General features: G+C 40.2%; 1 protein-coding gene across 1 annotated transcript in view; it reads left to right on the forward strand.

The window, feature by feature from the left end:
• The window catches only part of LOC146319455 (rho GTPase-activating protein 7), a 157,057-nt gene that overhangs the window by 127,891 nt on the left and 12,050 nt on the right, over positions 1–17,116 (forward strand). The window contains exons 6-12 of the mRNA XM_084730051.1: positions 113–326; positions 432–830; positions 4,369–4,739; positions 6,275–6,451; positions 11,100–11,259; positions 11,461–11,659; positions 12,516–12,729. Of these exons, the coding sequence (XP_084586177.1) occupies positions 113–326; positions 432–830; positions 4,369–4,739; positions 6,275–6,451; positions 11,100–11,259; positions 11,461–11,659; positions 12,516–12,729 (1,734 nt within the window). The remainder of the gene's footprint in view (positions 1–112; positions 327–431; positions 831–4,368; positions 4,740–6,274; positions 6,452–11,099; positions 11,260–11,460; positions 11,660–12,515; positions 12,730–17,116) is intronic.

A 17,116-nucleotide genomic window follows, 5' to 3' on the forward strand; every position in this document is an offset into this window, starting at 1 on the left:
GAAATAAAGATCTTTTTCTTTCATTGATGGAATATTTGTTTGCTCCAGAATTTTAACTACATATTGTTTCCAGTGCAGCTCTAACTCTGCCTTCCTTCCTGAATGTCTCCAGTCTGCAGGTTCGATCCAGCAGCCGTGCGTCCTCCTCGCCCTCGTCTCCCCACACCATCAGCAGCAGCAGCAGTAACAGCCACTCAGAGAGTAGCAGCACCGTCAGCACGCCCAGCCCGGTCACCCGGGTCAGGAGCAACTGCAAACGTTCCAATAGCAGTGTCGGGGTCGGCGGTGGAACGACCAGGAACAACCAGAACCACACAGGAACAGAGGTCTGTAATGATAAGTGATAAGTTTCATGTCTTCAGCTTGATGGTGATGTCCATACCTTTTACTTTCCCTTAAACCTTCACTCATCCTTCTCTTCACCCTCTCAGGACTACAGGAACCAGATCAACAACAACAACAACAGCATCCATGAGAGTCTCGTCTTCCAGATCCCGGACGGACACAAACCGGGGACCTTCCCCACCTCCCTCGCGCACAAACACACCATCCTGTCCCCCATCATCGATAACACCTCGGTCAACTGGAGGACTGGGAGCTTCCACGGGTACCGTGGGCGCCACAGTTGCCGCCGTGGCACTTCATCGCTGGCCACCGGTGACCAAGACCCCTCGTCTTCCTCGTCCCGTGACGTGCCCAGCTCGCTCCCTGCGCTGGAACATCGGTTGAGCATCTACGACAACGTGCCGGACGACCAGCAGCTGTCTGGAAGTGATGGCAGCAGTGGTGGGAGTGTCAGCGATGCAGAACGGACCTCTGAGGAGTCAGAGGTGAGTCAAAAGACTCGTTCTCCACTGGTACTTGTACTCATTTTTAGTTTTAGTTTTCAGTTCTGAATGAGGATGACTGACAAACATTTTATGATATTTTGCAAACAAAGTGACTGCTTTATCTAATAACACCCTAAGGCCTCAGTATGCTCAGTACATGGGGTGCAAGCTCTACCAACTAAGCTACCCCAAAGTTACATTTTCTAAAAGTATTAGTGTAGATAGCTAAATAAATAAAAGGCATGATAATTCTGGCTCAGAATTTATCAGGAATGACCGGTCAGGAACATCAATCCACAGCCTTGTATTTACTAATTACTACGCATTGATTAATTTATGCTCTCTAGTAACTTGTCATTATCTACTATATAGTTACAGAATCACAGTTATTCAGAAATTACTCATTAACACTTCATGAATCATTGGATCATTCCCAGTGTTGTGCATGAATGCACTAAAAGAGGTGCGTTCATGGAACACGTTCATTTATCTGGTGAACTGAACAGATCAGTTTGCAATCAATGAAGGTAAATGTGAGCGACGAGCACCTCTGCGTGTGCTCACACCGTCAGCTGATCAAGACAGAAGTGCGATCGCAGCAGAGAAAGAGAGACAGACGGTGCGAACATGGACAGAAATGTCGAGGTGATATAAAAGCTTTGGTTGATCGTGTAGCATGAAGTGTATCAGTGACACCGCAGGCCGGAGTTTGTGTTTACAGTGAGAAAAGGACAGATAGATCCTCATTATAGTCGCTCGTCTCCTCTGTCTCGTCTCCCTCTTAATCTCCTTGCAGTTCTCATGCATTATGGTGCATTCAATTTGAACTGGAAATTCAGAATTTTGAGTTGCTACTAGAAAATGTCAACAGTATGTCTGATGAAGTGCAAAATATTCTCAAATTGCTGCACAACATTTAGTAAGATGCCATTATAGACCACTTCAGACTCCAGTGTCCCTGATTGGAGGCTATTATTTCACCTATAATTACTCAGATTTTTGTGTACCATATTGTTATAATGTTACCAAAATTGTCTTGTAATGCCACTAGTTTACTTGTAGTTCCATCATCTGTGGTCTGAAGCAAAAAAAATCAAAGTATAAAAGGACACTGAGCAGAGTAATCCCCGTCTATGTGTGATATTTAATAGAAGAGGGCAACAAAGCTCCGTCTTCCAGCTTTACGAACAGCAGTGCAGCAGACTGGAGTTGTCCAGGTGCTTAACAGGTGAACCCTGTTTAAGGGCGCCTGTCTATGGTGCCGAACCTCCGACTGTCACCATGTTGGATGAGTGTGTTCAAAGATAAACTGCAGTTATATCTTTTGTTCCACCTGGCTGTGACCAAGAGACTTTGTGGATGGAGAGACAAATTTGTTCCAGAACAGCAGAACAGGTCAGAGAGTGACAAACAGAAAATGATTACTTGGTGAAGTAATTGATGAGTCACTGTTAGAGATCAACATGCACAATATATTATGGTTATTTTGTGTAACAGAGCTGTTAAATTCTGCCATCTGTGCCCTTCAGTAAAGATTTTACTGACTGCAGATCCATACATATCAAAAGTCTCTGTCTTTCTTTGGTTTTGCTGCCTTTCCTCTAAAGAAAGGATAAAAATCACCTATAAAAGTCTATAAAAACACACGTTATTCAATCAAGATTCTGCTAAACTAAGCTTCATATGGAGTTTCCCCATAAAGCTGGGAATAATTTTGTGAGTGCTCATATCAAATTCCATTTTAGATTGAAACTATACAATAATCTCTGACTGCTTACATTAATCATCTTGCTTCAGATGTGTCTCTGTCTAAAGAAGAAGAGGAGCCATTTGGAATTAAGCTGGAACCCTCTTTGACAAAAAGATGGCAGCCAATGGAAGTAAAAACTGACATAAAATATTATAGAAGTCATTAGGTAATGGATCTTAAGGAACCTGTTATTTTTTACTTCTGATCCTTGGAGAAAGTTAGTTATGCCTTTCATCCAGAAGTGATGTACGGCCATGAAATCCTAACTTAGAATCTGCTGAATCAGTGAAATGAAAAGGACATAAAAAGAGTGCAGTGTTGTAAAAGAAAAACTGTAAAAACTGTAATTTTAAAGATGCTGCTTTGAGTTTTCTTGATTTTTAAAAGCCTGTAAACAAAGGTTTCATCCTCTGTCTGAAACAAGCCGTTTCACCAAGCCTGTCTCTAGGCCCCCCTCCCTAAAAGCCCACTTTATTGTGATTGGCCACTGATTTCTGTACAAAAACACAACCCTATAACTTTGTTCACTGAATTTAGTGAAACTAGATTATATTTTACAGGGAAAATAACTTGGTGACTTACCGAGTTTCCTTGGACAGATAGCTTTACTTGCTGCTAAAGTAACTTCTAACTGCTGATGAGTGTAGCTGCAGTTAGCCGTGCAGCTAGCACGCCTCTCAGCTGCCTCTGACGAGAGCTTGGAGCACTGCCGGAAGCCAGGATGAGGGGTTTTTCAGGCCTGGGGATCGAGCCATTGACATATAATACAAGCTAGACAACGGACACAAAGATGGCACCAATGACAGTTGCTCACCTTGCGCATACACCAAAAAAGTTTTCAGTCTTCCAGTTTTACTTCCAGGTATGTAGCCCACTAAATATGCACAGTAGCAATTCTCCTGCTGGCCCCGCCCATGAGTTCTCACATGACCCATAGACTTTACATTGTGATAAATTGTAAATAGTCTTTTCTCGTGTCTAGAAAACTTTTACAAATAAAAAACTCCATGGATGCAAAACTCATAATAGAACAAGTCATAACTGACCTTGTTTGCAGTTCAAGGGGTTTTACAGACTTGGGGGGGATTATTCACTGCAGTATCTCGCAAGGCTGAGCAGCACTGTCCTGTCTAGGTTCTACTATATATCTATGGAGTCAAAAGTAACTCCACAACTAACTAGCTAATCGCAGCTAAGTTACAGTTAGCAGTAGTTAGAGGTCACTTTCACAACAACTGTCTGTCCGTCAAGAAACTTTATAAATCACCAGAGCAGCTGGAGGACATTAGAGGGAAAACCAGAAAATATTTTCTCCCTAAAATATGATCCAGATCAAAGTCGTGGTCAGAGCTGCTGTAAATCACTTCGTCAGGCTGAGCAGGTGGATGGTCGCATCCCTGTACATCGGGATGTTCTGTACCTGTAGTTGATGACCGAGAAAGACATCCCCGGAAAGCCAACATCAGGAAGGGGAAACCACTCAGAGAAGTTCGACATATGAACTTTTTGCTCTCAAGGATTACATTTTTATATGTTTAATCTCATTATTTGAAACTTTGGCCACATTAATATGAGCATCTGACATCTATGTGAAAACAAGGGAAAGCAAGATACATAAAACTGTGTCTGTGGTAATCGAAAAATGGAATATTTGTAGTTTTATTTTGTTACAGTGACGTTCCTTATTAAAACTAGTGTGTCCTTCACACTGGGTGTATCAGCTGGTTTTGGTGATAAATGATGAGAAAAGTCTCTTATGAGGGAATTCTTTTTCTTGTCTTCTCTCAGGTGAGTCGGCTATTGGCAGGTGAAGACGTTTTCTCAGCTCTGGACAGCGTTTTGGAGCGGATCAGCGACCTCCAGCAACTGGTCTCCACCTGGTCCCAAAATCTGTCCGAGGACGACAGTCAGAGAGGTTCCTCCTCCTCTACTTCTTCCACCTCCTCCTCTTCCTCCTCCTCCTCCTCTTCTTCATCCCAGGACTCACCAGCCCACGGCTCCTCGGCCGCCTCCCCCTGCCCGTCGTCCCCCAGCCACATCCACCTGGAGGTGCAGCATCCAGAGGAGACGGAGGAGGAAGAGGAGGAGACGGAGAGCAGCGAGAAGGTACCGGACAATGAAGAGGAGGCAAAGGAGAGATCGCCACAACCCAGGAGCAGGTGAAGAAACAGTGATGAAAACTGCACTTAAATTAATTTTATTTATAGAGCATGTCATATTTCACAAGCAGTCTAACTTAAAATGTTTCACAAAACAGATCAGGGTCATCAAAATTCAGTACTGGGAAATACAAACTAATTATTGGACACTTCAAGTTGCTCTGGGCGTTTGTAAATGTGAGCCTTTGTGTCCAGCGGAGCACTAATAACGACAGTTATAGGGATTTATTCCCTCAGGCATCAACCAAAGTGAAGGTGGCGTTATTACTGTGAGGCACTCAAGATAAAAGCAGTAACCTCATGGTGAACAACTTTGATCGCCTCTTTATAGAGCTGCTTTTATATCTCTTAGTTGTTGCATTTGTTCTCAGATATAGAGCAATAAAAAGTTATGAAGCCTCTCCTGTAATGTAAAGTCAGCCACATCATCACCACTGTGTGCTAATGGACGCCGCTTGTTTCTCATTTTCAGCTCCGTGTATGTTTTACTGGCGTAGTTTTAATACAGTTGGCCAATTACATTGTGTGTCTGTGGCTGTGCTGTACACACTGATGTTGTTTTTAGGTTTTTTAAACCACACTATAATCGTAGCTCAAGAGGCAGGAATGCCTGTTAGTCCAGCACTTTGATTAAACTAAACTATTTGATAAATTAAAAATAAGTAATAACCTATTTTGCTGACTTACTGACTTTTCATCTTACTGATTAATTAATGATCTAATTCTCCATCTACCATCATGCACACTGATAGCATGCTAATATCAGACTAATCATAGACATACAAACATAGATGCCTCATTAAGCGGGTTGGCCCGTTGCTGCTATACATCAGCGTATGATGTTGAACCAAATCTGACAATGTAGAAATGAACAAGCACAAACAAAAAAACATTAGCATACCATCTGTCATCTGACATGCCAACATTAAGGCATGCTAAATTTATTTGTGCTTGTAAATTAATACCAACGTTAGCATTCTTGTATGTTAATGGATTCATGGCTACTTGGACTAATTCCGAAATCCATTCAGCCATATGGTACACTGATATTAAGGCTAGCATATCATGCTAATATGCTAAGGCGATGTAGAAATGAGCGGCACAAACATTAGCATGTTAACTATCTGTGATACTGACATGTTAAATGATGTGTGCTAAGTGTCAGAATATTAGCATCCAGTACATACAGTGGGGCTGCATGCTAAATTTTGAAAGTACACCTGTTGCTGAGAACGTACGTACATGAGATCGTACTACATGTTAAGAATTTAGTTTGATCATTGATCCAACATTTGCACCTGCATATTGCTATGTTTTTGGATCTTGTGCACATGGTTTAAGTTATCGTAACACATGGTTGAATATATTTTTTTCCAGTTATCTATTTCACCAAATCCAAAGGCTCTGTTGCCAGGACTGATGAGAAAATAGCCATCATTTTAATTCAATAATTTGACTATAAATATAATATAATTACTTCCCATTTTTTCTGTTAAAAACTGGCACTTATAAATGTGTGTTTGCTGTGTGTCCAGCAGAGTGAGCCAGCAGCTGCACTGGTCCAGCGAGCAGAGCCTGCCCTCTCTGCCCACCAGTCCAGGAGTGGAGAACCAGTCCGTCTCCCAGTTCCTCCTGCTGCAGAAACTCGCCCTGCTCAAACTCACCGCTCTGATGGACAAATACTCGCCGTCCAGCAAGCAGGGCTGGAACTGGTAAGAAATGTGAAAGGACGGAGTTGGGTGATTTCATGGTTGAAAGGAAATGTGAGGGTTCAGCTGAGGTTGAGGGCAGACTAAGCAGAAGCAAAACTCTGTCAGAACAACTGTATTCCTAGAGCGTTCGCTCCTGCACAGCTGCACGGAGAAACTTCTTCAAGGAAACAACTGTGGAAAGGAGGGCAGGTGGGCGGGCGGAGGGTAAATATTTTAGGCAGCCTGTTTAGAAAATTCATTCATTATTCATGGCTCAGGTGCAACCTTGCCTCAGCTTGGGAAAAAAAAAAACAACAGCATGTTTCAAGAGTTATAAACTCCCTTCCAAAAAAACACCAAGAAGGACTGCAGGCGCCTCACCTTGGGTCTGTATTCCTGGAAAAACCTGCTCGCTGGTTAACTGCTGAGGCATTGTGGGTTTTTACATTATTACATTCCTTTTCTATAGAAATGTCACACAGTGTCTCTGTCCACTGTTTCCATCAATGTATTTGCAAGTATTGCATTAGAAAAGATTGATGGAATTAGAAGAAGAAGAAAAAAAGAGAGGAAGAAGAAAAAAGCCATGAAAGAATTGCAACTCTTCCAACTGAAAAAAATCCTAAAGACCCCTCTCCATTTTTCTCTTGTAGAGGTCAAAGGTTACTGGTTTTGTGTCTTTTTCCTCTTCTCTGAGGGTTATTGGCAGTTGGCAGACAACTGGTTTTATTTCCAGTTTGCAAGCTCTTCTTCTTCTACTCATTTTATTTATGTAGACAAACAAGTTGATGGGAATGCACTTAGCTGATATTTCCATTTTCTTTTCTTTTGTGCAAACTTTCAGAAAGTTTGCTTCAGATTGACAGACAGTTATATGCAAAGTTAGATTATTTTTATAGGTTAAATTTAACTTTAATGCTTAATAGGTTGGCAGTAGTTTAGGTCCCCGTCATCGTGTGTAATGCCCTTATATTGACTTAACATATAGTTGGTGAGGGATAATGTACAGTGAGTGGGTCATTATTACCAACAGGCTGAAGCAGGAACCTGCTGCACATCATCCTGAAGGGGTTTATTTGACAATAACGACATGCTCACTGTAGATTATCTCACTTATTTCACCATTATTTACAAAAGACTAGACTAGAGTCTATGATCAACACTGTGTTAGACAGAAATAAGAGACCTTAGAAAGCCCTAACTGACCAATCAGAATCAAGTATTTAACAAAAAACATAATTTTGGTTTATAATAGCACAATAACATCTGATTTAGCATAATGAACAGGTGAAATAAATTTATCATTTCACATGTGAGGACCTCAGAGTGGACAAAGTCTTGGAGACCCCCTGTGCTTTGTGGTGCCACCCCTGAGGGGGGCCCGTACCCTAGGTTGAGAACCAGTAGTTGAAGTTATAATGTTTGTGTGGGCTTTGGTTGCATGAAAGTAAAAGTGCAAAAGGTTCCTTCCATTTGCATCCAGTTAATGAGAGTACGGCAAGCCTTACAGACAGTGTAGCAGGAAGGAACAATAAGATTTTGGACACAAATTGTGTTTCCAGAGTGTTGAAATCAATCTGTAGCTTGTTTGAAAACATACTGTAGGATGTTTTCACTGCACTTTTTATTGACATAAATGGATCTAATGAGATCAGTGTTTTGCCTCCTACGCTGTTTTTGGAATAAGCCCTCATGCAAAATTGAGACAAATTCATTTTTAAGAGTAATAAAACATTCAGATATTCTGCTTGTTTGCTCTGCTTAACATTTGTGTTTTCTAATGAGTTCTGAGTAAACACATGACCTGCTTGTTTTATGCTTTGGTAGAAAACCAATTAGATTTTTGCCGAGGTTGTTATGCTCAATGAGATAAGGCTGAATGTGGGAACTGAGCACTGAACAGAAAACCCTCCTGAAATTACTCCTCACAGATATTCGTCTTTAATTTTAAGGATCAAACACGTGTTCAGGGGGGAGAGACGCTCTGTGGCAGCAGGTTGAAAAGCACCGGCGAGGCTTCCTGTAGTTCAGGTGTGCTGTGTTTTAGCATTTCCAACTGCTTCGACGCAGCACATTTTTTAAAAAGTTAATAAATCACATGAAAGGAAGGGAAAATGAACAGAAACCATGTCAGACCTGACCTCTGACGGATAAAGGCGGAAAGCGTCTAGTTAACATCTGCTGAACGAAGCAGGAGTTTTAAACAAGCACAATCTCTGAAGTGCAAATCGCTCACTTTGTACTCAAATCATGTGCACACCATGTTCTTTCAACTCAGACTGCAGTGTGTGACAATAACACAACTTAGACATGTCGCTCTGTGGTAAGATCAGGCAAATCACACACCTGTAGATTTGTTTAGAGTTAGCAGAGTTAATTTTTAGGCTGGTTTGGGAAAGGCATCATTCATAGTGTAAGAAGAATAACTCCATCAACATAATTTTATGCACATTTTGCATTTGCAAAGAGTGTGCTTCAGTTTACGACTAATAAGAAAGTTTGCTGTGTAAAACATAAAATTTACACCATTATCAATAAAAATTACACAGTGCTGATGTCTTTATTCCTCATCCTCATCCATTTGCCCCATTTTCTGTTAAACACATCTTCTTTCACTCTGAGAAAATAGGTCATTCTTTCCTGCACTTTATCTAACCACTGTCTATGTCTTGTGATGGCCTTCCTGCCTGTTCTAAGTAGAACCTTGACCAGATAATTATCTATAAAACAGAACACTACCTCACTCAATACCAACTTCATTCTTGCCAAGAATGGCTCTATTTTCAGACAGCTCCACGAGACAAGTACGTGGTTTCTCTTCCGTTTGTTGCGTTCATTTGCTTGTTATTGTGATGGCAGATTCTTTCAGTTCAACTTGAGACACATCTAGTTTGTCTTTTTCCTTTGAATAGTTGCCTTTTTACTTTTTTATCCAAGCAGACAAATAATCCTCCTTGTACACGGCAAAATAAAAACCTTCATGAGGAAAATCCTTTTGCAGAACAAATCTAGGATCCACAGAAGTGTCCAAAAAACAATATTCTACAAAAAAAGGTCATCCAAAAATACAAAATAATGGTCAAAAAACTAGCTGTAGGCAGCGTCCTTCCTTCACTACTGCTGACTAATCAGCTTTTTTTTTTTTTGTGTGTCTGACTTCTCAACTGCAGTAGAAGGCAAACGTTCCCACTACAAGACTGCTCAGACACTCATAATTAACCAAATACAGGGAATAACAGTAAAAAAAAAATGGAGAATTAACCTCAAGTATAACAACAGGACGTCCCAGCATTTGGTGTGATGTGGAGTTAAAGGTCAAAAACGGCTTTCACAATAAAATCCTGATTAGGCTTGATATTACTATCGAATATAAATGTTAAAAATACTGCACAATCATTTTGATTTCTGATTTCTCCAGGGAAAATTATTGTTCTCGCCTGCTGCCCACCTTTAATTACTTCATTTTTACCTGTGCCTGCACACGTGAATATATGTAAATATATTTTTTACCTGTTACACAACATTTCTGTGGGTCACCAGGCGGGTAAAATGTAAGAGACACCTGGTTAACAAAATTTGTGTTGGAAAATCATTACTTCTATTAGTACATTGTTGGATTCTGCATCAGATGGACTAAAACTGACAGTAATGTGAGCCACACAAATGCACACACAGTGAGTAAAAACCTGAACGCTCCATCACTACAGCGCAGTAAAAAAAATCTCTTCAGGCTTCAACGATTAGCTCATGTCTTGTCATTTCAATGATTTAATCACTGATGCCAAATGAGTGCATGATTAAAAATACAGCAATTAACTTCTGATTGGGACGGGTGATACTCGGAGGCTCTTTCCCCAAAATAGCCATTTTGTTCCCTAGAGCCGTTGTTAGATATGGAAGAAAAAAACACTGAAAGAGAGTCAAAAAGCATTTGGAGTGCATGTGTGATACCATTTTCTCTTTGTGACTGTGCACTTTGGTGAAAGCTGCGGGGTTGACATGTGTTTTTATAACTTTTAGGATGATGAGCTGAGTAGGAAAGAGGTTTCATTACTGATTGTTGGAGTGCTTTGGATGTCTCTTTCCTCTCTTTTTAAACAGGACTGCATTTTTATCCAGAGTGCACTCTGCCCCTCAGTTTTCAGAGTTAAAAGCTAAAAAGCATCGCCGCTAACGTTTTCCAAAAGATTGACTTTTTGGGTCCCCTGCATCTGGAACAACATAGAAAAGAAAACAAAAAAGTCAGTCACTGGTATTAATGGTTAAAGGTCGCCAATATCAGTTCAGAAACATGAGCAAACTTCAGCACAGTCTCTCCAAAAGTATAATCTCTTTGATCGACTTCCATGGTTTCTCCATGCCTGCATGTTTTTCCTGCAGAGCTGATTTGAATGGCACGCACATTTTAGCGATCGCTGGGGACTTATGTAATCAAAAAATGTTTATTTGGCTCTTCCTTCAAAAGGAAACGCATTCAAAAGCAGCCAAGTTGAGCATTTTTTTTAACGCTTGACTGGTTGAGATTACAAATTCCCAAGACATTTGCAAAACAATTTTTGAGCATACTTTAATTTCCATAACTTTTCCCCCAGCACAAGTCGATGCTGTTTCATTGCTTCCTAAAAATCGAAGCACTGCAGGATTTAATGGACGTCTCTGCCTCCTGCAGGACTGTTCCTAAACCGCTGAGGAAGACCAAGGTGACGGAGATGAAGGGCCGGCGGGTCTTTGGGGTTCCTCTGCTGCTCAGCGTCCAGCAGACGGGGGAGCCACTTCCTCCCAGCATCCTCAGAGCACTGCTCTACCTGAGGACCGAGTGTTTGGACCAGGTAATGGTACAAGATAACATTCAGATCAATCCTCAATATTGACAGTGATCTTGAAGGCAGAAATCAAGTTTTCCTCATCCTGTAATATGATATATATTTCAATACACCCATCGAAAAAAGGAAAGAAAGAAAAATGGAAAGAGAAAAATAACAGAAAATATCAAGGTTTTTAATTCATTTGTATTGTGCTCTCTCTCTCAGGTGGGTCTTTTCCGGAAGTCGGGGGTGAAGTCTCGCATCCAGTACCTCCGTGAGCTGGTGGAGTCCGACCCAGACGGCGTTTCGTATGACAGTCAGTCCGCTTTCGACGTGGCGGACATGGTGAAGCAGTACTTCAGAGATCTGCCTGAACCCATCTTCACGAGCAAACTCTGCGAGTCCTTCCTCCACATTTACCAATGTGAGCAGTCACTACTGTTATTGCGTGACTTATATTGAGAAGATAGCGTGAATTTGATTGCTCATTTTGTAAAATAAGAAAGAAGTTTGAGTAAAACACCTCTAACAGCACACAATATTATAGACTGAACATGTAATTGCATTACCTCCAGAATTCACTTTATATTCAGTTTGATCACAGCTTTACAATATAACATACTAGGCATTAGAAAATTAAAATGCTAATGGTGACAATGATAATCCACTGACATTTAGCATGCTTGGTAGCATGCTAAACATCACTATGTTTACATTTGCTGACTGCAAATGAAACTCGTGGACTCGTGGTTATGACATAAGTAGTTATGTACATGAAATGCTTGACATTTAAGTGGTTAAGTCATATGAACACCGCCACGAGGCTATGGCAGCATGGACGCTAAAACTGTCGCTCAGGGGTGCTCATGAACACAGTAAGCACAACAAATTAGGCAAGAATTAGCATACATTTTAATCACAGTAGCTGTGACACCTAGACATGCTAGCATTAGCATGCTCAATTCATGTCCAGCCTGGATAAACTAATGTTTATGCAGGGAATTTTTGAACTTAAACTGTTAGATTGTGGCCCACACCAGAGGTTTTACTCATTTTAATTGCTCATCATGCTCGCCATTTTTCAAAACTTTAGTTTTTAAATCAGTTTTTGTGATTTAATTTCAGTAGCCCTACAGTATATCATGAAGATGAACCTGCAGAAATTTTAAGCTTGCAGGAGAAAGATAATCTATTGCTGTAAACATTGAGTTGGCTTTATTTTCTTGTCTCTACACTGCAGGATTTAAAAAAAAAATAACTGGTTAGCTTTCCTCTTGCAGATTTTCCAAAGGATCAGCAACTGGTTGCGGCTCAGGCGGCCATTTTGCTGCTTCCTGATGAGAACAGGGAGGCGCTGAGAACGCTGCTGTTCTTCCTGCGGGATGTGGTTGCCTGCGTGGAGGAGAACCAAATGACGCCAACCAACATTGCGGTTTGCCTGGCGCCGTCGCTTTTCCACCTCAACACCCTGAAGAGGGACGCCAACGCAGCCAGGTGAGCTGAGACCACAGACGCTGTCTATTTTTTTTTATTCTGTTAAACATCTTGGAGGAGGTCACGTCTTTTTCAAACGATGGAAATTTTATTTTGTCACACACCATCTCAGTAAAAGATGGAAATGGATGGAGGGAGTTTGGTGTCCGACCCACATTGTCAGAGTTACGTAACTTTTAACAGCAGTTACATAAGACCAATGATGTTAGGTCCACTTCGTGTGTCTTGCTTTAATTTAAATTTTGGTTTTGTTGGCCTAATATAAAAGCTCATAACAATTCAAATAGTTCTGAGCTCATTAACTGCAAATTGTTTATATGACATTTCATCTGGAGTTTATTTCGTGACAAACGTAGCTCGTCATTTCCCTGCTTTTATCAGTGTCCTTGAACACATCACTAAGGGCGGTTTTGATAATTGTTCTCCGCCAACAAATAAAACTAAGCTAGTTCTAGTATACTGCTTCATATTAAAGGGATAGTTTGAATAATTAGAGGTAGGGTTGTATGAGGTTCTTACCCATAGTCAGTGTATTACCTGCAGTAGATGATGGTTGGCATGGCCCCAGTTTGGAGAAAGGACAGAACCAGCACAGGCAATAAGTAATGAACTACTGGCAACAGGGTCAGCAGCAATATATATTTTTGCCACATGAAAAAATCTATCAGTTTAATGGTACGCTATGTTTAGAAGTCTTTCAACACTTAACCTTGCCGTCAGAGAGCCTTTTCTGGTGGGAAGCCACCGTTATAAGAGCCAAATATCCCTCTCTGCAAAGCCACCAAACCCCTTTGGCAAAAACATTAATTTTACCTCTCAGAGCACAGGAGTTCCTAGTCTACTGCTGCCTCTATTTGTTAGTTTGTTTGTGTTATTGTGTGACTTTGGTGAATCCAAACTAAGCCTTTGCAACAACAAAATCACAAAATAACACAAAGAAATCCAACAGATTGAGGCTGTGGTAAACCATTAACTCTTGTGTTTTGAAGTGTAAAATTACTGCTTTTGTGGATGGAGTCTGGTGGCAGAGAGAGCGAACCATTTAACAAGCACTATAACTTTAGTTGTCAGTCAGGAAAGGCTCTTTGACAACAGGGTAAAGCTGGGAAAATATTCTAAAAAATATGAAATATGTTCTGCCGCTTGACCCTGTGGGGTTTGTACCGACCACCATCTACTGTAGATGAGACACTGACTGGATAAGAGCCTCATACACTGTATATAAAAAAAAAAAAAAAAAATTTAAGGCAACTTTTTGAGTTTTGAACCCAATTCAAATTCTTAACTTTTGAAATAAGTAAAAACGTTTTGCTGACCTATTATCTCTAGTTCAGATAATTTACCTTTTCTTTTTAGATAAACTTGAATCTTTGAGGTCTGGAAACCAAATTGCCCACGGTTAGCTGTGAACCATTGAATTTCTCATTATGTAAGTGCCTGCAAATTAAATGGTTTTAATTGTACAAAACATGAACTATTATTCACTTTCATTTCAGTGAGATTGCTCAATAATTTTTAAATGCATTTTGGGAGTTTCTAAAACTTAAAGATTCAAGTTTATCTAAAGAAGAAAAGGTAAAAGATAAAAGTTTTTTCAAAACTGAAAAATCGTAAGTAATTGTAGTAAGTTGCCTTAAAAGTTTATGTTTTCTCAACTTTTTCATTTTAACAGTGTACAACTCCACTTTAAAGAACACAAGGAAGTTTCAGATCTCTATAAGTTTTTACAGTAAACTCAAATGAATGCAAACCAATTGTGACCTAGAGGGGTGAATACTGATCTTTGTGTAAAGTGAAATTATGCAAAAACATTTGTTTTTAACAACCTGGGTCTATTTTTTGTAGTTCTGTAGTTTTGTATTTATGCAGGATATGACTGAATTCAAACAACTACAGTCTGCTTACTTTATCCTGTTTCACTTAAATCTGAGCCTCTGATTCAGCTTCAGATCCTGACTTCACTTTCAGTTAATGTGTGTGTGTGTGTGTGCGTGTGTGTGTGTGTGTGTGTGACATGTGTGTTGGCTGTCACCCACAGCAGGCTGATATTTAGGTGCCATGGAAACATCAGATGTCATGTTTCCAAACTTCTCTGTTCTCACAGATGACATCACCTCTGGATCAGAACCAGCTGTTACCCACACACACACACACACACACACACACACACACACGCCCACCCAAACACACACATTTTCTCTCTGTAATGAAAAGCTGTCAGCACAGTTTACACAGAGAGCACGTTACATAACCTCCACCAATTTCCATCTGGCCGCAGCTTCACTCCCTGATATGAAAGATATTTTCTATCTGCTGTTCAGCGCAGAGTCCTGCTGGGCAGGAAGTTATAAAGGGGAGGGAGCAGATAGAGAGAGGTGACAGAGAGGGAAGATAAAGCGAGGGGACAGAGCGAGACTGCCGAGAATGATAATGGCTGTGCAGCTGTGGTGATTTGTATTAGTAGGATATGAACCTAATTATTAGAAGACAGTCAGTCCCATCAGCGTGTGCAGACTCACAATTTGTGCTGCACAAGTGTATTCACTCTATTCATGCATGAATGCATTCCTTAGCATCAGTGGAAGCAAACACACTTGTACACTGTTACACACTGTTACGCCTCCTCCTAACATGCAGCGAGCAGACGCAAGCACAAAAAACTGTCCAAATACAGAACAATACAAGTGACGTTGGAAGTGGCACCGCTTTTGTTTTCTCCCTCTGTATATGCGTAAGATAAGTGTCTAAGTTATTTATTCAGAATCTGAATCAAAAACTATTTTATTGCCAAGAAGGTTTTCACTTACGAGGAATTTGATGTGTCATGTTGGTGCATAACAAAAAACATAGTACTAAAATATAAATAAAGATTAAGGCTAGTGCTGTCGGATAAAACAGCATAAATAGAAAAGTAAAGAATAGACAATAAACACGCAAAAAATGTAAAAACAGTAGAAACAATATTTACAAGTGTGACGGTGATTCTGTTATGTAAATAGATGAAGAAACTGTACAGTTTTATGTAGGAATTTGACATGAAATGTGCAAGTTCACAGTATAGGAGGATATTACAATTTTCAAAATAAAGTTTTTTCAATAAATAAAGTTTACATTAATGTAACGTCTAAGGGTTGAGGGGAGAAGTCGGTGTCAAGCCAGTTGCAGACAGGATTCATACCTTAAAGTAGCGCTATGTAGGATTAAGGGGCATTTATCAGTGAGCCTGCAGATAGATGTCACGATGGCAGAATTTTTTGCAATTTGTTTTTTTTTTTCTTGAGAGAATATCATAAATCATTCGTCACTCTGACTAACAACATAGGCCTTTTACAGTCTCAATTTTTTTTATATAATCAACTATAAAGAAAGACAAGTACAAGACAAAGAACAGCGTTCAAAATCAAGATAAGTACGTAAAAGAATCAAAACCAGACAAAAGGAAAACAAAAAAGGAGAAAAAAAACAATACCAGAATTTTAACCATAGATACAATACTACTGTTAAAAAGACAATACTCAAAACCATTTTTTGGGGGAGAAAAATCTGAAAAAGCCACTGAAAACTGTCTGGTTTGATATGCTGCAAGCCAAATTTCATGCAGGATAATAAAGACTGAACTGAACTGAGGCCTTGCATGCATGGTACTGAAAACGTCTCGATTGGTTACAACTTTTGAGGACTGTAGTGTAGTAAAACTGGCTGTGAAGCTTGTGCAAAACACAAAAGGCCGCATCTAGAGTCAGAGATTGGTTTGCTAGAAAAATGGCGGTGCCGACCTCCATGGAAGAGGACCTGCTCCGTCTGTAGATTATAAAGGGCTCGTTCTAAGGCGACAAAAACAATTCTTATTTCCAGGTGATTATATACTAATGAAAACATACTCATGACTTTCTGCCATATTCTTCAAATAAATCCTTCTAAATCTTACACACTGGAGGTTCAGTGTTTTCCTGAAAGAGCTGCTCACGGTAGTTTCGAAGGTCATAAACTTGGGTAGGAAAACATTGTGTTTTCAAGTTTCAAAAGAGTGCATGCTCCCACTCATTATGTCTCTCATTGCTTTGTTCCACTGCCTTACCTACTTACCTACAGCCAAAATATTTTAAATATGAATTCAGTGACTAGTGACAAATCTAGAGAGTTATTCAGACCATTAGGGGGAGAGAAAGAAATATATACAAATCATTTTTTTGCAATTTATTCCCATGCATGCTGTAATCTTAGTCAGCACTCCTGTGGCAGCAGCACAGCATCTCTCTGTCTCCTCTCTCACGGTGCGCTTCAGGCAGGAGACTGACAGCTTTTACTATGCTTATGGGGACTCACTGTGTTTGTGTCACTCTGAAACTTTGCAAAAACAGGCAGCAGGAGAACAGGCAGACAACAC

Source organism: Lutjanus erythropterus, chromosome 11, assembly GCF_056507025.1.
Source record: "Lutjanus erythropterus isolate fLutEry1 chromosome 11, fLutEry1.hap2, whole genome shotgun sequence".
NCBI classification, from domain to species: domain Eukaryota; kingdom Metazoa; phylum Chordata; class Actinopteri; order Lutjaniformes; family Lutjanidae; genus Lutjanus; species Lutjanus erythropterus.